This window comes from Procambarus clarkii, chromosome 71, assembly GCF_040958095.1.
Source record: "Procambarus clarkii isolate CNS0578487 chromosome 71, FALCON_Pclarkii_2.0, whole genome shotgun sequence".
NCBI lineage: Eukaryota > Metazoa > Arthropoda > Malacostraca > Decapoda > Cambaridae > Procambarus > Procambarus clarkii.
The window spans coordinates 17,153,419-17,177,087 of record NC_091220.1 but is presented as its reverse complement, the minus strand read 5'-3'; the positions used below and the strand labels follow the sequence as shown (position 1 = coordinate 17,177,087).

The 23,669-nt window shown below is 39.3% G+C and overlaps 1 protein-coding gene across 36 annotated transcripts in view; it reads right to left on the bottom strand.

Moving 5' to 3' along the window:
• Positions 1–223: 223 nt before the first annotated feature.
• Positions 224–23,669, bottom strand: part of RhoGAPp190 (Rho GTPase-activating protein 190) — a 181,864-nt gene continuing 158,418 nt past the window's right edge. For 21 of the 36 annotated variants that reach the window (XM_069312127.1, XM_069312128.1, XM_069312134.1 and 18 more), the window contains 8 exons: positions 22,968–23,192; positions 20,806–21,102; positions 10,870–11,024; positions 9,975–10,076; positions 7,892–8,117; positions 6,366–6,494; positions 3,123–3,228; positions 224–1,900 (listed from right to left, as the gene is read on the bottom strand). In XM_069312127.1, the coding sequence (XP_069168228.1) occupies positions 1,699–1,900; positions 3,123–3,228; positions 6,366–6,494; positions 7,892–8,117; positions 9,975–10,076; positions 10,870–11,024; positions 20,806–21,102; positions 22,968–23,192 (1,442 nt within the window). In that variant the 3' untranslated portion in view covers positions 224–1,698. The remainder of the gene's footprint in view (positions 1,901–3,122; positions 3,229–6,365; positions 6,495–7,891; positions 8,118–9,974; positions 10,077–10,869; positions 11,025–20,805; positions 21,103–22,967; positions 23,193–23,669) is intronic. The other 15 variants (XM_069312147.1, XM_069312148.1, XM_069312153.1 and 12 more) reach the window with 3 other exon arrangements.

The following is a 23,669-nucleotide window of genomic DNA, read 5'->3' as shown; positions in this document are numbered from 1 at the left end:
CAATGGAATGCTTCACACGGCCAGAGTAAACAATTTGATATGTGAGCTCCTGTCCCAGCAAATACATAAGTGTGACTGTGGCACTTCCACTGATTCCTTAGATGTAGCTCTGTCAAATGTCTCATCACTTTGTGGAAGTCTCACATACTCAAACAATTTTTATTAATTTTACCTGAGGAAAGATACATTTCTGGCAGTCAATGATGGTTAACCCTTAATTTAATTTTTTTTTTTAGGATTACAAGTTTTGACAGGAATCTAACTTGGGCATCGATGGAAGTACTCCAACCAGGAAGTCCTGGGAGTGCCTCACACTGCCAGGATATTGGGACTCTACCTAGGAGGGACTGGAAATCCCAGGGAGAAGATACTGCACACACCAATTACCACAATTACTGAGGAAGCTGATACTCCTCACCAGGCACCAAAATTGCTAAGAAACTGTATGTGCCCTAAAATTGGCCAAGAGAAGCAACATACTCCTAATAAGACTAATTCTGTTTTAAACGTTTAACTAAATTTTTCCTCATGGCACACGGGAAATCTTATTACAAGCTGGAGTGTCTAATCCCAGCCAGATACAGGTACGCGTCATTCTGTTGGGTAGTTGGCACACAGCTAGGGAGGGTAGAGAGAGAGGAGTGGGAAGAGCTTTGTAACTATGGGCTCTGTGTGTGGCCTAGAGTCCCAGCCTGGCATGGGGGCTAACCCTTAAGACTATCCACCTGCACTCTTACACTAGTGCCTAATACTGCCTTCTCACCAAATGTCAAAATTACATCGGACTTGCCCATAACCGCACCCACATTTCTCTATTGTGCTACCAGATTTTGGAACTCTACATGTGAATGTATTAATGCATATTGTTCTTTACAGAGAAAAAAAAGTATGTTAAATCCCAATATAATCATATACTGTTACATGGTGGCCAAACATTACTTACTGCAGATTTGACTTTTCTGACTTAATAAACCACATTTGATGCAAGTATCTTTATCTGCACATACACATACACCGTTTGTGGTTTTGTTCTGGCACACAGTAAAGAAGAATTAATGTACTGGAAAGTTGACCCAAAATTCTACTCTATAATCAGTCAACATTGCTGATACAACAATTTGACTTTCATTGAAATATCCACTAACTCCGCCTGATTTAATCACAATCGTTATCATTCCACTACAGGGAAGATAATTTTCTTTGGTTGACTTTCCTATGATACATAACACACAATTCTGTGTAAAATAAAATTACAAGGTATTGTTCACTGCTGAACTGGCAGGCAGTTCAGAGCAACTAACACTACCACTTGGCCACAACATTCAACTGATACTTAACAGCACCTTTTCAAAATTTTCTCCATTATGGGTTAATAACCCTAGTTCATGGCATAAATTGTCAATGAAGTATATCTAGTTGTGGCCAACAGTGTGTTAAGTTGTGGCGCATGTGGCAGGAGCCACTGGTGACCAGGTACTGTATAACCACAAGTCACACCATGTGGTACTGAGGTTCCTGGCTCATGTGGGAACGGTGTGCAGCAGAGGGTGTTGCTGCAGGAAGTGAGGAGGGGGTTAAGTTTTCATGCTAAACATAACCTTTTTTGTTTATTAAAAGCTACATTTTGACCTGAGCTAGTAAAATAGAGCTGAGTGTAAACAAATTAAGTTATGTTTACCAGGAAAACGTAGCTTAATATCAGACCATGACATAATCCTCCTTGCCCTGAAATAGGAAAGGGAACTGATCAATCATGGTCTGGATGATGTCTTCGATGTGTGGACGTTGAGATTCAAATTCGGCAATGTCTGTAAACTGGAGGGTGTGCAGCAATGTTGGCCACCAACAGATGGCCAAATTTTTACTGTCCATGGAATTTAATTTGCAATTCTCTGCAACTCTGTAATACAATAGAAGAAATTAAATTATATTCTATAATCAAACACAAACACACACAATGCACACACAACACACAAAATTTCTGACAGAAAAATAAGAGCAGTAATCAGAGGCAATGTGCCAGACTGGAGAAATGTTACTAGTGGAGTACCACAGGGTTCAGTTCTAGCACCAGTAATGTTCATTGTCTATATAAATTATCTACCAGAAGGAATACAAAATGATATGAAGATGGCTGCTGATGATACCAGGCAACTAGGGAAGATAAGAAACTAACGACAATTGTCATGCCATTCAAGAAGACCTGGACAAAATAAGTGTATTGAGCAACACTAGGCAAATGGAATTTAATGTGAATAAATGTGACATTCTGGAATATGGAATAGGAGAAAACTGGCCTCACAACCTACAAAATATGCAAAAATACTTCAAAAAATTCAGATAAAGGAAGAAATTAAGGGGTGATTCTGGATAAAAACAAAAACAAAACCCTGGCACCTGAGGATGAGATACAGAACACTGTGTGAGGAATGTCTTCTCCACTCTCAAACTTTAGAGTCCCTTTTAAATACTGTACATGGATGGCAAAATATTAAAGAAATTGCTCATGACCTTTGTGAGATAAAAGATGGAATATGCAGTGATTGTATGGTGGCCTTATCTTATGAAGGACATTATTGAACTTGAAAAGGTGAAAAGACATGAACTAAATGGTTTCTGTAACTGAAGGACAAGAGCTATGAGGAGGGATTAGTGGCATTAAATATGCCAAGGCTAGAATATAGAAGCCAGGGGACATGATCACTACTTACAAAATGGTAACAAGAATTGTCAAATTTGAAAAAGAGGAATTCTTGAAACCTTCAATTTCAAGAACAAGAGGTTATAAATTAAAACTAAGGAAACAAAGGTGCCAACAAAATATTAGAAAGTTTTCTTTTGCAAACAGTGGTAGATGGTTGGAACAAGTTAAGTGAGAAGGTGGTGGGGGCCAAAACTGTTAGAAGTTTGAAAGTGTCATATGAGAAAGAGTACCAGGAAGACGGGACACCACGAGCATACCTCTCATCCTGTAACCACATATAGATAATTATACTTAGGTAATTACACACACACACACATACACAAAATCATAGTATATATAACAAGTTCAACAGTGTTTCAATTCAAATTGCAGCTTTAACAATAATTCTCAAAGAAGTAATGATGCATAATGCTCTAACCTCACAAAATGCTGGAAGATAAACTTTAAGACCTCAAAGTTTACTCGGGGTAGACCAGTCAGCATCTCTTTTAACCTAAGTAGCCTTAAACTCCGGTCTCCGATGCCTGTGCCAAGGAAGGTAACACCAATTAGTCTTGTCTCAAATTTTCTGTTGTGGACTGCAAGTACCATAAAATTTAAGAATTAGAAAAGTGTGTTCTAGAGGACTGTAATCTTCCTAGGATAACGTTAAGCACAAAAAATATCAGCTCAAGGTAATCTTGTGGTTGGAAACTACATTTGACATTTCATTGCTTTTCTTAGTGGTTTGTTCCAGAACTGTGCAATAAGAATCACTTCTAACCAGGACATATATAAGTGTGGTGATGTTTATGTACAATATTTTTATATTGCTAAATTAATGTGGAATTAAATTAATGTGGAACTATCTTTAAAAAACCAGCATGGAATGCAATAAAACACGTCTTTCTGGTGGTACCTTAGTGGCTCCCTGAAGCTATCTTGCTGAGAAGGCTTCCCACTATTGTGTTGTCATCAGTGATAGGAGTTGTGTTTGGCCTACTGGGAACTAAAGGCAGAACCTGCCTCCAATAGAGGCACGGACAGCTGGGGAATGTTATGAATATCCACACCAAGAAGGTATTCAAAAAGTGAAGCAATACAGATACTGTAACTGTGAGGTTCATAGAAGACAAAGCACCAAAACAGCCAAATGACTCCACAAATGATTAATTCAAACTTACTGAATCACTCAAACTAGCTGGAACCCACTAGTGCACATGGCCATCAACAAGTGACCATTTGCACTAGTGATCCAGCCATTAGCCAGTCCGGAACTGATAAGCCATGAACTGACACACCTGGTAGGGAGGGGAGGGAGTCGGGGAACCACCAAGGTTCTAGCGGAAAGAGGCGTTTCATTATATTCAATGCTGGATTTGTGGAGGAATGTTTAGTGACTCTCTGAAGCTATCTAACAACTGACAAAACAGAAAAGCATGTGACTTACCAGGGAAGAGAAAAATGGCAACTACAAAAGCTGCCAAGACCATTTGATACCTCCCAAGCCCTGGAGCCTGAATATTTGTCTATGATATTAATGAAAACTGGCCAGAGCTATGAGCTTGTGAACATCATCCTTGCCAACAAGGAAACCCAAACCAAGCATAACTAGATCAGGACTTGGGGTGAATCCAACAATAATGTTTGCCAGTTTATCAGGAACTCAAACCTGGCAAGCTGGGAAAGAACCAGATACCTGCTGAGCTGACACACAGATTAGCTTGAAGTTCAAACCAGTCAGTCATCGAGGTAGGCCAAGACATGAACTACCAAGAAACAAAACCGGGCCACAACTACCCGTGCTAATTTGGTAAAAACCAAAGAGCTAGGTTCAAACCAAATGGCAGAACCAAGGAGCTAGATTCAAGCGGAAGAGCAGAACTTTGAAGTGGGAAGCCTGATGCCCCACAAGAAAGCCTAGCCATCCCCAGAACTTTTGGTGAAGAGGGATGTGCCATGATGCATCTTTGAGGTCGAGGGACACCATCCAGGATTCTGCCTACAACACAAGGCGAGCCTGAGCTCAAATGGTCATCCCGAAGGTCAGACAGGGAAAGAAGCTGTTCACTCCTAAAAAGTCAGAAGTACCATTGGTCTGCAGAATCCCATTTGGGGATTATGAACAACTGGGACACCCACAGAAGAGAGACGATTAATTCGATCACGCCTGAATCCAACTGCATCACAATAATTGTAAGGAACTGAGGTGAAGACACTCAACTCAACGCCTCTGAACCTAACAGAGGTATGGGGAACATCTCCATAGCAGACCCTGGGAAACAAATCAATAAGCCCATGAGTCCTAGGACCAGGAACTTTCAAAATGGGTCCAGACATCACCCCACAGCACAGAGGTACGAACTGCAAAAAGGCAGGTGTAAAGACCAGCTCGAGAACAAGCCAGACCTTGGACAATGCGGTCATCTAAAAGGAGGGGGCATGGGATGAACCAGTTCAACCCGGACAGGTCAAGAATGAACGGGGTGAGAATGAACAGGTAGAGAAGAAACCCATTTCAGGACCAAAAATATTTGGGAACCACCGAAGAGACGGAGACAGGCACCCCTGGCTACCCAAAGCCAACAAAGAGGTCTAGGGAGCAATAAGGGGGGGGGGAGGGGGGGTTAACTGCACCAAACCCAAGGAGAACCTAATAAAGTAAAGTGGAAAGTTTTCCAAGCAGAAAAGGGCAAAATAAGAAAAACAAAAACAAACAGGGACAGAATTAAAAGCCTGGAACACCTTAAGATCAAACTGCAGGAAACAAACAACCAGGAAGACTCCTAGCACCAACAAGATACATAAGCTGGAGGCCCACCTCGGCACACCAGTTAGGCCGTGTGAACCACAGTGTGCCCCACCACCAATAAACATTCCCGACCAGAGGAAAAACAGACAATCCAAGACAACTGATTTACTTTAAGGGCAAGGACTGCCCACAAGCAAGAAGATCCCCCAAGGGAGTGTGTATCCCAAACACACCAGGGAAGAAAACCCCGACAGTGCAAGGTTAGCACTTAAGGAGCACCCAGGGAAGGGAACCCTGAGCACATGCAACTCCAAGCACACTAAACTCCTACCTCACGCTATACAAATGTGTAAAAGAACAGCCTCAAAGGCAAACACCACTCAGCTGAAGACAGGTGACTGGCACCAGAATAAACTGAGAATGCAACCAGCACTTTCTATATCAGCATAAGAACTGATGATGGAGCAGGCAGCTTACCTGGTCTGCTTCCCCCTAATGAGGAAGGAAGGTGGGGCAAACTAGTTTGTGCTAGTTTCACAAATTTTTTAGCTTTTGTTTATATTGTTGGGTTCTTCTGTTAGGCTTGAGGCTGGTCTCATTTGCAACCAAGCAATGGTCTGTTATGTTTTCCCGACTTTCTGGGTGTCTTCCCTTGATGGTGGCTGACATGAATAAATTTAATATATATAAAGATTTCATAGAGCCACTGCTCCCTGCACCTCTCAGGGGTGGTGGTGGTGGGCAGGTTCTGGCTCGTGGTCCCCAGTAGGACAAGAACAACTCCGCGACTGATGGCACCTAATACGTTGACACTATATCAGTGTGGTAGCTTCAGCGAGCCGCAAGGAATTCCCCTCAGAAAAGTAAGGTAATAATGAAAGGTGCATGGCAAAGTTAACAGAAGGAATACTTAAAAACTCTCTTACTCACTTGCAATAGTGGTTAGCTCCATCAATTGGATCTGTGGAAGGAGGGGTGGGAGTTGCTTCAGGTAGTCCTTCAGTGCTGTTGCTGCTGCATTTACAGGAATATCCAGCTCAGCAAAGTCCACTGCATTATCTGTTGCACATAAATTCCTATGAAACACATACACATTACAATACTACATATTTTAGTTTTAAAATTATAAATAGTGTGTCCTTCCACAACTTGCTTCTTAAGTTCATTCCATTTTTCCACTATTCTCATGTTAAAAGGAAACTTCCTAACATCTCTGTGACTCATCTGAGTTTACTGTGTCCACCCATGTCCCCTTGTTCTGCTAGTATTCAGTGTGAACAGTTCATCTATTTCCACTCTGTCAATCTCCTTGAGTATTTTATATGTTCCAATCAATCCCCCCTCTCTCCCTTCTATTTTCTAGTGTCATCAGGTTCAGTACCTTCAGGCGCTCTTTACACCCCATCCCTTGTAAATCTGGGACGAGCCTCGTCACAAACTTTTGAACCTTTTCCAGTTTCCTTGTGTTTCTTCAGGTGGGGACTCCACGACAGGGCGGCACACTCCAAGACTGGTCTTATGTAGGCAGCGTAAAGCGCCCTAAAAGGCCTCCTTACGTAGGTTTCCGAATGATGTTCTAATTTTTGCCAGTGAAGAGTATGCTGATGTCACTATCCTGTTTATAGGAGTCTCAGGAGTTAGATTAGGTATTATGTCTACTCCCAGGTCTCTTTCTCAAATCGTCACAGGTAGGTAGTTTCCCTTCATTGTGTACTGTTCCTTTGGTCTCCTGTCATCTAGTCCCATTACCATAACTTTACATTTGCTCGTGTTAAACTCCAGTAGCCATTTCTCTGACCATCTCTGCAACCTGTTCAAGTTCTCTTGGAGGATCCTAAAATCCTCATCTGTCAACTCCTCATTAATTTTGCACCATCTGTGACATCGACATATAAGACTACTCCTGTAGACATGTCATTTACGTATATTAGAAATAGAACTGGTCCCAGTACCAATCCTCGAGAGACTCCACTCATTACTGCTAGCCAGTAATTGTTATTTATAAACCAATTTTCATAAACATTACATAATATGTTCTTCATATATAGCTGTACAACTTGGAAAGAAGCAACTTTAATTTTCTAACTGTATTTCAAGTTACAGGTGTTCATACGTGCAGGTTGAGCAAAATAATGGGTTTCATTAAACGATTTATTTTTCAGGCACTAAAATTTTTTATGCAATATCCTGTTTTAGAATGTTACTTCAGATTCTATTCTCCTAGTTAAATATTGTAATTTTTTAAATGTTGGAGATTTTATAATCTTGAAATTTTCTAAATGTTGCCTTTTTTTTCAGTTTCCTTTCAGTTTACAATGCTGAAGCTTAGGCTTGAGGTTCATCTTATAGGTTATACTTTGTAAATAAAGCTTCAGAAAAAGTGGAAGTTTTTAATGTTACCAATAAAAATAAATGTGATTTTGGCCCCTTAATACCTAACCAGACCCACATCTTACCTTCTTTAAATTTGGTTGTCAACTGCTCAACGTGAACCTTGTTGCCAGGTACACGGTATATCCCCTCGGAATCAAGTCCTTCCACCTCGATGAAGTACACACACTTCTCTAAGAACAAGGGCACCGATCGCTCCGGGCTCTGGACGAAATCTTCCAATGTAGGCTGTGGCGGGCCCTTTGTGGAACCCTTGGTGGAGCCTTTAGCCGCTTTCTTCTTTTCTCGTTCCTGTGCCAATTAGGTCGCTTAAGATTGTGCATGTTTGAACAGTCAGAAAGATTAGACAAAGTAGCTCAAAGCAGAAGGATTAACATCTTATTCAATACCTTCATGATACCACTTCACAATAATTTAGAAATACTAAAAACATTGTTGTGGATTAATCTCAAGAGTTAATTTCATGATACAAATAAATCAGATAATGAGTATAAAGAATGAAATGACTACAAGAGGTTTTATAAATACAGGGTGTTGTAATAATTACTGTACTGGGTAGTGTAATGAGTACATGCTGGTACAATAAATCAAGAGAATGTAATGAAGGGTAGTGTTGTTATGGTTGTTGTTGGTGGTGGTGGTGGTGAGTGTTTATGCCTTGGGAAACACATCCAAGCCATTAGTACTTGGTGAATTTAAATTTCTTGTCATTCCAGTTATCATAATTTTGCTCTTGAATATGTTGATGGAAGTGGTTTTTACCATACTATGACCAGTAAATTTCATAGTTTGATCATCAGTGGAATCAACTGCCATAAACTAGTAGACTGTGCTGTGTACCTGAATGAGGGGACCTGCCCAAAGACTCCGAGAGGCCTGGTGATCGCTGGTCACAAAATTCCAAAAGGTGCCACAGAATTGAATCCAAAAAAGGCGGAACGGGAAACTGGAAAACCGAAAGCCAGTGAAGAGCAACTGAAACTTACACCCAACGATCCCGGCAATGTTAAAAAGGGTAGAACCAGAGGAGTGAAAACAAGTTGTCAAGCCAAGCCATGCCCAAGGGAAACACCACGCAGGCAAAGTTCCAGCTCCTACACAACCGCACTTGACCAACAGTCAAGTAATCTGGGGCTTCTCCAATACCAGACAAGAGGCAATTCTGTAGGCAGAGCAGAGCTGCAGATGGCAGACAAAGGAAAGCTGAATGGGAATGCCATACCAGACCTAAGTCCAAACCTGGCTGGGACCAACTAAGACTTTCTCCATTTCACCAGGAAACAGAAACCAGAAAGCCATGAGAGAACCATGAATAGTCTCCAAAAGCCACACAATAGTTGAGACTTGTAAACACATGTACATGAAGCAAAAATACTGGAATGATACACAACCAAATAGACAGTCCTCCCCCACAGGACAAAGTCCAAAGTATGGCAAAAAACTTATCTAGAATATCAGGGACGTAAAGAGCTGGTAACTCATGGAGCTGTCAGGCAAGTCTGAGATTAGACGAGTGTTGACATGGGGACCCAGCAGCTCCTCAGGTGGCAGTGACCAGCTGTTACTAAGGGAGTTATGACCTAGCTATTGGGTTGATCATTTTATGAGTCACTGCATTATTTAACTACTTTCAGTGAAACTTGGGGTTGTTTGTTTTGCTTCATGTCCTTTATAGGGGATAGTTTCTTCTGTGAAGGTGACCATGAATCCCCTGCTTCCTGCACCTCTGTGAGGAGACCAGGGGCCAGATTCACGAAAGTACTTACGCAAGCACTTACGAACCTGTACATCTTTTCTCAATCTTTGGCGGCTTTGTTTACAATTATTAAACAGTTAATGAGCTCCGAAGCACCAGGAGGCTGTTTTTAACAATAACAACAATTGAATGGGAAATTTTCATGCATGTAAACTGTTTAATAAATGTAACCAAAGCCGTCAAAGATTGAGGAAAGATGTACACGTTCGTAAGTGCTTGCGTAAGTACTTTCGTGAATCTGGCCCCAGGGTTTTGACCTCTGATCTCCAGTAGGCTATTAAAGGACTCACAAGGGTTGATGTGACTTTCATGTATGTAGCTGTCTCAATGTGGTTTGAAATAGGGAATCATAGTTGGGCTTCTCCATGAAACGAACAAGATCCTTCAATTACCTTTTCCTTTTCAGCAGCCTTTTTCATCTTTTCCTCATCCTTGGCTCTCTTACGTTCTTCCTCTCTTTGCCGGGCCTCTTCCCGAGAACGAATTTTCTCTTGCTGGAAAAAGGTATGTTTAGATTGTACCAAAATGTTTATTCATGATCTTATAATATTTCTGCAAAGTTATTAGTTGGATGCCTCTCATAAGTACATTATAGTATTTAACACTAGTGCAGTGTGTTAGTGTGTCCCACGTGCATCACTCCTATCACTGTACAAGCCAGTGTTCCCAAGTGTCACCAGTATCCACTCCAACAGTCAAAGCTTAACCTCAACAATTGTCTTCACAATGTCATTAATTCTTATCATTCACAAATTTCCTTCTGCTCTGTTTACTGCTGTTCTCCACAAGTCTTTATTCCAGAACTACAGTTTAAACCTAATGCTAACGAACCTCTAATCAGCCACAAAGTTTAAAACCCCCTTTGTCTACTGCCTATTTTTTCAAGTTTGAATATTTGCATACAAAGTTTACCATTTCTGTCTTTATATTTAAATTTAATGTACTGTACTGTGATTTTCTTAGCATTTATTTGTGTGGTATATACTAAATAAAATACTGCAATAGAAACAAAACCTTAAAACTGCACTTCTCATACTTCTTTTAGACTTAAAATAAAATCACCTCAATTTAGCTGTCATGTTCAGTAACCTGCAATAAACACTCATACCGTTGTTTTTGCTCATTATAATAAGTATCCATTATTTAATATCTATTAGTTATCAGAGTTTTGTTCCACTGTGTCATATTTTTAAGTGATTTTGATACAGACAGAGAATATTGGAACAAACCACAAGCACCAGTAATTGCATTTTCTATTTCAACAAGTCTAGAGATCATCACTAATACCTTGCGGCGAGCAGTCTTATCGGTTTCTTTGCGTGCCGGTGCCCCAGGTGGCAGGATTGGGGACTGTTGGTCACGAGGAGATGATACCTCTATGCTGGAGTCATCCTCAGGAATTACCCTGTACATGTGATCTCCTTCGAGCTTGCCAGGGGCGACTGTGGGAGTGAGGGGGAAAAGCTCAAATATTACCAGCTGTTCAAGATACCTAAGTATTAAACCACGCTCAACACACTTAATGGGAAAGATGGTAACAGCTCCAATGACACTTCTATTAATTTTAGCCAACAAAAATGATTTATTATTTCACACATTATAAAGTATACCTGTAAGAAATACTTGCATTTCTTTGTAGCAACTCTATATTAAGAGCAATAATGAATATTTAAGTAGCATGACTACATTTATCTGTGTTTACACACTATTCATGTAACATGCACAATACTCTAATAGTGCGCCTTTTGTTTAATGATGGAGCTGGTAACAATCATTTTGTAAAACAAAAAAATTTATATATATATATTATATATATATATATATATATATATATATGTCGTACCTAGTAGCCAGAACTCACTTCTCAGCCTACTATTCAAGGCCCGATTTGCCTAATAAGCCAAGTTTTCCTGAATTAATATATTTACTATAATTTTTTTCTTATGAAATGATAAAGCTACCCTTTTCTCTATGTATGAGGTCAATTTTTTTTTTTTGGAGTTAAAATTAACGAAGATATATGACCGAACCTAACCAACCCTACCTAACCTAACCTAACCTATATTTATAGGTAAGGTTAGGTTAGGTAGCCAAAAAAAGCTAGGTTAGGTTAGGTTAGGTAGGTTAGGTAGACGAAAAAACATTAATTCATGAAAACTTGGCTTATTAGGCAAATCGGGCCTTGAATAGTAGGCTGAGAAGTGCGTTCTGGCTATTAGGTACGACATATATATATATATATATATATGTCGTACCTAGTAGCCAGAACTCACTTCTCAGCCTACTATTCAAGGCCCGATTTGCCTAATAAGCCAAGTTTTCCTGAATTAATATATTTACTATAATTTTTTTCTTATGAAATGATAAACCAACCCTTTTCTCTATGTATGAGGTCAATTTTTTTTTATTTGAGTTAAAATTAACGTAGATATATGACCGAACCTAACCAACCCTACCTAACCTAACCTAACCTATATTTATAGGTAAGGTTAGGTTAGGTAGCCAAAAAAAGCTAGGTTAGGTTAGGTAGGTTAGGTAGACGAAAAAACATTCATTCATGAAAACTTGGCTTATTAGGCAAATCAGGCCTTGAATAGTAGGCTGAGAAGTGCGTTCTGGCTATTAGGTACGACATATATATATATATATATATATATATATATATATATATATATATATATATATATATATATATATATATATATATATATATATATAAAAGAGAGTATGTGTAATAAATTCAGAGAAGATAGACATGCAACACACTAGCAGGTGAGCTCATGACCACATTAAACAATGACCCTGGGGTACAAGTACCTGGCCCAAACCTCAATAGTCATGTGGCCAACAGGAGGTAAGGCAAATCCTAAATGGTGTGGCTTTAGGAAGCTATTATGCCCAAGCTGTTGTCCAGAGTGTCCTCTAAGACACAGGGCACAATTGTCACCACTCTCACATGAGGCTGGAAAATGACCCATCACTAACTTGAGGTGTAGAAGGGGACAAAGGGGAGGGTATCTGGAGATAATTTCGGGGCTTTAGTGTCCCCGCGGCCCGGTCCTCGACCAGGCCTCCACCCCCAGGAAGCAGCCCGTGACAGCTGACTAACACCCAGGTACCTATTTTACTGCTAGGTAACAGGGGCATAGGGTGAAAGAAACTCTGCCCATTGTTTCTCGCCGGCACCTGGGATCGAACCCAGGACCACAGGATCACAAGTCCAGCGTGCTGTCCGCTCGGCCGACCAGGTCCCTCCATAGGGTAATGAATGTTTGGAAAAATTCTTCATCAGAAGACCTGCATCCAATTTCTATTTAACTAATATTGCCTCAACAGTGTTATTACGAGAATCCTTTTGACATAACCTTGGGCCCAATTATATAGTTCTCACAGAAGACACCATTTTAGCATCAACAATATACTTGATTCATAAAGGACTTTGTATAATCCTTTTCTCATATAGGGAATAAAAATGTAGAGGTTGTATGCACAAAAATAAAGCATGATGGATGGCACTTATAATAAATGTAGATTTATGTGTGAACTGAGTGACATTATATTTTGCAGATTAAACTGAATAATCTATACAAATTGTTCACATATTTCAAAAACCTCCCGTTGAGAGAACTTGACAGCTTCACTAGAAAAATAACCACCACTGATTCAGTATGGGCATGCATAAACTGAAGAAAAATACAATAATTAAATACACAAGCTACAAAAATTTATTATGAGCAAGGGCACATAAATCAAGTTACCAAAACATTTGACATTCTCCAAAAAAATTAGTATGCAAAAACCAAGCTGAATATTGAGATGAAGTTAATACCCAGAAAGCACTCGTCAAAATATACTACACTATCCACAAATATGGTTAACAACATTCACTGCCAACGTAGTAAGTACCAAGTACCAAGAATAATCATTCATAAGCAGGAGCTTAACTGTATCATAAGCAATTTTAAACAAGGCACTATAGTATAAGATTCAGAAGAGGCAGATACTTTAACAAAATGGCTGGCTACATCTTCATTTCCAAAACAGCAATAGATGAAAGCATTCGATCATTAAAGACATGATAAATGAAGTAATGACATTTGTTTTTTTGTCTTCTTTGCAGCGCACTAACATCTACCACTTTACTGTTGCAATAACGCTAAGAAAGATCATCCATCTTTAACTTCTAAATATTTTGATTTAGCACAGTCAAAAGAGCTGATCATGGGGACCATCCAGAGATCACCTTAAGATCAGAGATCATCTTGAGATCACACTCAAGACAGTAATTGCCCTACTTTTGAATATTTTCACTTTGCTTTGCATATTTCCTGCCAGAAAGGTATGAAGATTATGCATGTTGGCATTTCACATGGATATAACCTGATTATGTGCACACATTAACATATATATTATTTTAAATTGTGTTGAACAGTACGAATAATTTTAAAATGCTCATAAGCTTTTATATATTCAGCGTCGTCAAGCATGGCCTATTATAAATACACCAGTCGTTGTTTATCTATACTCTAGCAATTTAATTTCTAAAAATCTTGACGCCACATTTATTGTGATAACCCAACAGACAACTGAAAAAATGTAAAAATAGATTATGATCATTTTAAGTTTCCCTAAAAGGGATCTAGAACGTTTACAGTTGGGCAGTCACTGGGGTGTCGGAACGTTAGAGTTTTAAGAGTTTTATTGCCTGGCCATTTTTAAGTTATTACATACTTGCACTAAAGCGTATAAACTTTCAACAGCCATTCACTTAAGGTAGTACAAAAAAAAAAAAAAAAAAAAAAAATCATGTCAACATTTTATGAAAGTTATTACATATATTTTCATAACTTGATTCAAACAACAACAAGAAGCTTAATTCTTGACAGCCTAAGCATTTTGTTTTCTTGTCACAGCCTTTAATGAATATGGGATATTGTTCTGTCCAAGTTTCTTCATAATTCCATCCTTTCTATCCAGGTTAAATTATAGCTAAAGATCATGTTTTATTATCTATTCTGATCAAACTGTCCAAGAAAAGCAAAAATTCTCGAATAGCAAAGTCTAATTAAACTGTTTGATAAATATACTGTATTCTAAAAAAAAAAATTCATCTAAAAAAATTCAGTACTGTATTATTAAAATACAAAAAATTTTCCCCCAAAAGAACAAGTTGGGCACAACTTCATCAGTGACTATAGTGGAACCTTGCTCGAACGGATCACAGTGGACCGGAAAGAATTGGCTAAGAGACCAAGTTTTAGTGAATTGGAATATGGTGACTGCATCATTAAGCTGTCTTGGTAGACTAGCCATGCTCTACTAAACAACAAAAATATGTATACTGTATTTCATATTTGTCAAGAGTTTTTACTATTACCAACCTTTAGTAGTAAATACTGTACAGTACTATTAAAAACCAACATTGAATGTAATGAAACACCAGTTTTTGGGTGAGCCCCGGTGGCTCCCTCCATCTACTATACTGATACTCTGCCAAACTACTAGATGCTATCAACTGGGGAGTTCTTATTGGCCTGCCAGGGAGCACGAGTCAGGACCTGGCCCCTCTCACAGAGGCACAGGGAGAAATGGCACTATGAAAAATTTGATATAAATTAATTCATGTCTGCCACCACCAAGGGCAGGCACCCAGAAAGTCAGTGAAAAACAAACACGGCTTTGTTAAAAACCATGCCGCAGCCTCAAAACAGCCAAAAGAACTCTTCCAACACTGTAAACAAACAATCCAAAATTAGTGAAACTAGCGTGAGCTAGTTTGCCCCACTTTCCCTTTCCTTGTTTGGGAGGAGGAAGGAGGCAGACCTGGTCAGCTGGCTGCCCCAGTTCTTATGATGACTAAAACCCACTTGACGCCCTGGGAAGAAAGGGTGTCAGGAAGCCACACGGTCTCACCCAGAAATTAGCGTTTCATTACATTCAATACTGGTTTTCTGGGGGGAGCCCTGTGCAGCTTCCTAAAGCTAATTACCCAGGAAGAAGGAAGAAAGGACACTTACCAAGGAGGAGGATGCACCGCAGGTATGAAGAAGAAGAGACCAACGGCTGTGACACACGACTCAAGGCTGCTGAGGACCTGGAATGTTAACAAGGTACCTTGGCTGCCAAGACCCTGTTCGACTGCGGAAACCACAGCGCCCAAATATCAGCCCAAAACATATTAGCTTTTCCAATGCAGACTTTCAGCACCATGGAGAGGGGGCCTGCTGCAAGGATGACAGCTTTTCCCCCCGTATCAAACCTATCCTGACTTTGCGCCCTGGAGAGGCCACACCAGACCGACAACCAGAGCATAATTCCATAGTCTTCTAAGACTGATGGATGCCTACTACTAGTTCTCATATGATGCAATGGACAATTAGAAAGTAGAAATAGTTACTATTATATTTGGACAAACCTGAAAAAGGTTTTGTATTTATGTTGACAACCTAAACTAACATAACCTAACTTTCCTAGGTCTAATACACGCTATCTGAGGCCTAATATAGTACATATATGTGCAATACTAGGCTTAGGATTAATTTTGTTTGTTTTTAGCTTTATTTTTTGGATTCTATAAAGCAAATAGTAACAAATTTTAATAATTGTCCATTACATCAATGTTTGAACTATGGTTATCTTGAGATGATTTCGGGGCTTTAGTGTCCCCGCGGCCCGGTCCTCGACCAGGCCTCCACCCCCAGGAAGCAGCCCGTGACAGCTGACTAACACCCAGGTACCTATTTACTGCTAGGTAACAGGGGCATAGGGTGAAAGAAACTCTGCCCATTGTTTCTCGCCGGCGCCTGGGATCGAACCCAGGACCACAGGATCACAAGTCCAGCGTGCTGTCCGCTCGGCCGACCGGCTCCAAACCTCGGCCGACCGGCTCCATAGCCGACCGGCTAAGGTGCACATAGTTACAAAAAGTACTATCTAAACAAGAGGATAGGTTGGCATATTTGCATACATCACAGGCAGGAGGGTAGACTGCAGGCTGGCTAGAGTTAACGACTCTGCAGATGACCTGATATATACAAGCCCTGGAACAGGGAACGAGGGAAACCTGATAGCCTCACAAAGAGTCCACCAAAACCGAACCAGTGGCATGACGGTACAAAGGCATCACTGGACAAAGCACAAGATCATGCAGGTGATGAATCACAATAACGTGGCTGAAGTATGTTGACCAGACCACACACTAGAAGGTGAAGGGACGACAACGTTTCGGTCCGTCCTGGACCATTCTCAAGTCGAGGATCATCCCTGGCAGATCCTAGCGTCAACAACCAAAGGACCCCTCTGGAAGCCAACCGACTCATTCTTTGTTAGAAAAGAGGGTACTGTACCAGCTACAAATGAATAAAACACCCATCAGGGCCAAAGGAACAAGAGCCCTGGCATCGAAGGAGAGCATGAAGCTCACCCACCCGACAAGTGGAAGCTAGAGAAGGCAAAAATAATGCTTCTATTGTATTATAGCTGAGGTTGTTTAAAAAAACAGTCCCAGAATGAAGAGTGAGAACCAATGACAGAGAAAAGTTGCAAAACAGGGCTGAAGAGATATCTACCCTGAGTGCAAGCTTGAGTGGCTATGTTAACAGTGCACGATAAGAGGCACACAGTATTCGGCATGCTGATCAAGGAAAAGCCAAAGACAGAACAACCTGCTCTGAAACCGAAGAACAACGAAGAAAGAACAGAAGGGACTTCCTCATACTGTCACCACGTAGAAGACTGCAGGTGGGACAGGATTAAACCAGCCATCATAGAGATGGCTACAGACATGTAGTAAAAATTACAGACATGAAGAAAGGAGGAGAAGGTCAAACGAAGGAAGTATGTCACCAGCACAGGGAGCAGGTTCTGGCCTGGTATCCCCAATAAACCAATAAGAACCCTGCGAGTGATGGCACCTAGTAGTTTGGCACTATATCAGTATAGTAGCTTTAGGAAGCCACAGTTGGTTCCCCTAAAAAAAATTATATATAAATTTTTTCAAACTACTTTACAACAAATTTACCAAAAAATTTACAAAAATATATACTAAAAATTGTGCAAGATATTTTTTAGTGATTCTTTTCCGTGAGAGACATAACCCTATTGTCACCAGACCTGTCCTAAACTCGTGCTTTTCCCTTGTGATTGTGTGGCAGTCTTTTGGTACTTAGCAATGTACATCCATTTTCTTTGGTTATTTTGTTATTTGTGAGTTGAAAAGATGTCTACTAGCAGTAGAATTCAGGCTGAACAAGGAAAAAGGGGCATTATCTTAACATGGAAGAAACGTTTAAATAGAGTACACAAGCCATGGAAGCGCTAAAAGAACTGGTGACGATCGTTTAGTGATAAAAGCTCAAGAAATCAAAGCATAAGTAGTTAGATGAGCTTGTTCATAAGTGTATTTTGTATGGTCACATTCTGACTGCACAAATTAACTAAAAATAATCAGCCCTTTTTCAGGTAATATAGTTTAAATTTTTCCTTAAATTTTTATATTTTCTTCTAATGTTAAAAAAATAGGGGGGGTTAGGGGAAGAAAATATCAAAGAGTTCGGTGAGGATCCACAAGGTCTTCTCCGAGTACTCTTTATTTTCTTCTCCGAGGCTATGGGTCTATACTTGCACTCTTTAAGTATATATAAAATGCATTGTTTATATATAATTTTGTTATGTATATAGAGTATATGCATGGATGTGTTCTATCATATGAGAAAAAATTAAAACTTTATAATGAAGTAGCTACAAAAAGGTGATAACTGCTGAAATTCTCTTTGGACCAGAATTTTTGGTAAACTGGTCCCATTTAGTCCGTTCAAGCGATGTGCCACTTTACATTACTAAATCATGCTCCAAAAATTAAAAAAAAAAAAAAAAAAAAGTAATTTTGTTACATACAAACACTATATATAAAAGAATACATGTTAAAAAATTAATGAGTAGATCCTTCACATAACAAAACAATAAACATAACTATAGAGTCACTATTTAACATTCAAAATAAATCGAGTAATTTTTTAAAAACATAAAAAAAAAATTAAATTAAGAGGCTAAAAATAAAAGGCCAATCTATCTCTCCAAAGGGAGCTAGGGACACTCCTACAATGATAAAAGAACAATGTCCTATTGTCGGGCTATATTATGACAACACTACAATGGGATGCATAAATACAATAGCTGCTAAAAACTGAACGACCAGAGGTTAGTAAGGTGTCCAGAACTGCAGCGGCAGAAAACATAAGCAATGGTGCACGTGGCTTTAGGGTAAGATAAGAACGAAGCCTTTCCACATAGACACCGTACGATACTTTTACGTGCCATTTCAAAATCACAATGAATTAATATTAATTATACATATGCATGTATTTCCTAAAGGTAAATGTATAGTTCTAGTGAAGCAACAAAACAAAGAAGTTAGTACAAGAAAGAAGGTAATAAATAGAATAGTTGGATTAAGAAGAAGCAGCAGCAACCCGGCCAAGTGTATCCTGCATCAATAACGGCGAGACGTGCAATGTCTCCACAGAGAGCGACGCCATCAATGGACAATGCAAGGAAGAAAACCATGCACTTTTACTATAGACAAACCTTCATCACACTTAAGAGCACAAACACTGGCACTGATATTAACATTCCACAGTGTATATTGAACTAACATGATGTGTCTTAACATTTAGCCAACTAATATTTAATCTAAGAAAATTTTGGAAGCTTTTACCTTGTAATCCCTCCAGATGCTGTTTCATGCAATACTCTAGGTTTTACAGGGATATCAGTGGTGAAATGGGCAAATGAGTACCAATCCTCTATCCAATAACAGCCAAGGGGTCATTCAAATACTCCAAAAGACAATGACATTTGTTGTAATGGATAAAATTTGAATAATCTTGGAATGTGGAACTTTCACAAACCATATACATTATCAAGATATTGTGCAGTTAATTCTAAACTTGGTACAGTTAATTCTAAACTATACCAAGTTTAGAATTCTACATCATTCAAAAGACTATTCATTCAAATATTTTGCTTTGTTCACTTGCTATTGTATTCAAAAAAATTTTGTTACAAAATATATACTGTAAACTTTATAAAGGCTTTACAAATTTTACAAAAACTTTACAAACTAGAAATTAGTTTGAAACATTATTTGGAGTGAAAATCTGGTTTGAAGGAACTAAAAATGGAAAGCCAAAAATAAATATGAAACACAACTTGCTGAAAATTGTTATAACATCAGTTTTTCAGCGACTGAATCTGGAGAGAGCAAAGAATGGTAAGTGGCAAGCATCTAGGGTCGTGATATCAATACTCAAGCACTACACACCAGGCCTGGCAATGCACACAAAATGCAAACATCAATAATGACACCTGTCTATGCATGTCAATAACGGTTGACAAAATTCAATATACAGCAGAGCACCAAGATATTAAAGCGCACTAGCAACATTACCAGGGAGCATGATGCAGATATAAATTTCAAACCAATGCTATCTCTATGTACAGATTGCAATTTGCACGTCATAATATGCAAAGGTTGTCTAATATAAAATTTGGGGAATCAGTTTTTGGGGAGCCAGTGTTTTATAACTTTGAAATGAAGAGTATGCTGTGCATCATTATATCTCCTGTATGTGTTGTGAAAGTGTCAAGTGTATGATATATCATAAAGTGGTATTTCACTTGTCAAACATACAGTATACCATACACTGGTATATCACACATGTCTCTTGTGTGTCAAATACTTTCTTTTACCTGACAGGCTGCAACTCTCCAACTGCAACCAAATATTATGAGCTTAGTTTTTGTATATAGCTGAATTAGGGTATCTAAATAGCAGGAGTATCGATCTATGTCATTTTAAATATAAAGTCAAATTATGCTCTGAACATCCCATTCCTGTTATCAAAGTCTTAGTGACATGAACTTCACCATATACATTTCTGCTCAATGTGCCTAATGTTAAATTTAGAGTGAAACCTTTGCTTGTATTTATGGGAGGTAAACATTATCAAAAAGAATTAGATTATATATATCCCATCTGCAATTGACGCTCTACATTCAAAAAGACCCTTTACTGCCACGAGATTCTGATTTGAGATGTTATCTACTTTCATTTGAAAAAAATCAAAATAAAAAGATAAGGATTAAGAGGGATAAAGATATAAAGGAAGAGAAAAGGCAGGAGGAGGAGAAGAGACCAGGCAGGCAAGACTGAGTATGACTTACATGAGGGGGAGAATAAGTCGGTGTCTGGGGGAAGCTGGGCTGCCATGGGGTACGATAGAGGGTTGTGGTGAGGGGTGGCAGCCAGCCCCATGCGTGGGTGGGAGGTGGGAGGGTGGGGCGGGGGATGTGTGGGGGGCAGGGGGGGCACCACTGGAGGGCGCACTGCCACGCCCTCCCTGCCTCCCGTCTTCTTTTTAAATTGAACAGAGCGTTTCTGAGGTTTATATTTGGAGTGCGATGCAGCTGGATCCTCTCTGTCGGTGGCCTCGGAATCATCTGAGGCTGATCCACTCACCACTGAAACAATAACAACAGCGCGCCCTCAGTTACCTAACCACACCCACCCTGAATTACACCCAACCGACAATGGACGTAGTGAAGGGTTATCCAACTAGTTCTTCTGTAGTGAATCCAGCCAATTTTCCTTTGTTGGATCCTACTTTACTAGACTAATTCCCAGTAAGAAACTATCTCCTTGGACAAATTTTCATTCAGTGTACACTTCACTTCTCCATAATTGGCACTAAGTCGTAGGGAAATACCTTTCGTCAGTAAACAGAAAATTCCTTAAAATTTTAATCACTAAGTGATTATAGCTCTTCTTTCTTATAAGGACCATTTCTAAGGCAAGAAAAGTGATGGTCCCAGTGCCAAAAATATAAAAACAAAAACATCTCATCTACAGTAAACAAAAACATTTTACTACAGAATTTCCCATAAAATTTCCAATTTTTGTTTTTGCTTCAAACTTGTTTAAAAAGATTTCTTACAAGTATTTATATTTTGTTCAATTGAGTGATTTTGTCTAAAGAAATACAGTATTACGCCATCTTTTATTAAACATGTAACAATGAGCCATTCAGTACAGAATAGCTTATTTTACATAATCTTACATACAAGACTTTTTTTTTAACTAAATACCTACATACTGAGAAAGCCAAATAATCACTAAGGATTTAATGAACAATATACTGTACTGATTTATAGAGGGAAGGGGAACTCAACAATTTTAACAAAACTTATAAACTTCTTATCATGCAAAAATGTTGACTGAGTCATGCAGAGTCAACAATTTAAGTCCACTTAAACCAGTGATCATGCTGACTGGACATTAATACCATAAGAGCTTAGAGATAGCAATGTTCATGTAGAGGCTGTAGCTGGTGACACAAACCATACTAGGTTAGTAAGAAGGCTCACCCATACACACACACATCATCTCTTTAACTACATGAAGCAGCACCTTATCCAGAGGTGATTGTTCTTGCTGCTCCATTGCTTATACTCCGGCCAAGTTCCACCTCGTCAATGCATTTTCAAATGGCTTCAATCTATTTAACTATTTTGGAGAACCAGCTGACTTGCTTTATGTAATCAAGACTTTGCTTTCCATACATTTTACTTCCAAATGATCTATATACACAGATCCCTCAAAAGAAACCAGTCAATGGATGTGAAAATTGAATAGTTGGCAAGTTCAGCAAAGCATATATTGTAAAATCATCAAACCTTTCAATAAGTTCAAACTTGCAAACACAGACAGTCTTTAAAAAGTGGATATCTGGGTTAAGTATAAGCAACGAACATTGTCCAAACTTGTTAACCCAATTAAATCCTCTCAAGCCTCGCACAAAACTGCAAAAGTTAAATGTGAACAAGCTCTAACTCACCTGGAAACACCTGAAGCCCAAGGAATCATTAACGGGCAACAAAGATGGGATATACAAGATACAAAGACTACAGGCAAGAGAGAAAACAACATGCAACAAATGCAGAAAGCAAGGAAACCACTTATGTAGCTACACCACAACTGAATGAAGACATGGCCAGTTTTTGAGCTAAATATTTACAAGTTATTGTACAAAATATAAGACTCTAAAACTTCAGACCAACTGAATATATACCTTGCACAAACATTATCATTTAAAATCTTTCTCAAACACAAAATGCAGTCATATCTAGCACAAAAACTCAGCCGAATGTGACAAGTACCAGCAATAAGGCCCTTAGACATTATGCCAATGAAAATAGTATTTCCATTTCCATAAGCTAAGACTAAGCACCTTATTAACTATGTTATATGGGTCCATATAGTTGCTGTTTGCCACAAGAGGGAGGAAGAGGAGGTAGAGTAGAGTTGGACACAGTGCTACCTCTGGTACCTTTCTCATAGGGGTCGAGCAATAGCCTCTCATCCGAATAGCGAGTGCCTGGTCCTCCCTCGGCAACATAGAAGGAGGGTAGGGGGGGCACACGGGGGGCAGCTACGGGTATCGGGAGACGCTTCTTTTTCATCCTCTTGGGTACGGCTTTGCGGTTGACTTTGTAGGAATCGGCAGTACGACGCCGCTCAAGGGAACTCCATTCAGAGTCTGAGTCCGAGTACGCTACAACAGTGACGTACCGAACGTTAGCGCTGATGTGCCATTACTTTAAAATTACCTATTCATTTTACTTTATCACTACAATGTCACAGCATCAAGAAACCATCAACTCTGGTCTTAATACCTTTTGAAGCCTTGAAGATAGTGCAGTGTCAAACAAAGCAAAGGAGCTTCTAAACACTGCCGCTGGAGACTGCTGGTTTCAGATTGTCAGCTAATGTGCTCTTTACCCACACAACTTTATATCATTCTTTAGTGACCAACACACAAAATCTTTGCCTCTTACCTCGTACCAGGACTGAAGGAAGCTCTCTCATGTGTACAAATATCAAACCATAACTAGAGGCCTCTTTTTCCGCAATATTAACAAATATAATGAAGCTTTTAAAAATACCTTCAAAGTCATGAATTGTCTTTACCAGGCTTCCCTGGAGAATATTAAATTTAAGACATGCACATCATTAACTCTATAGGAACACA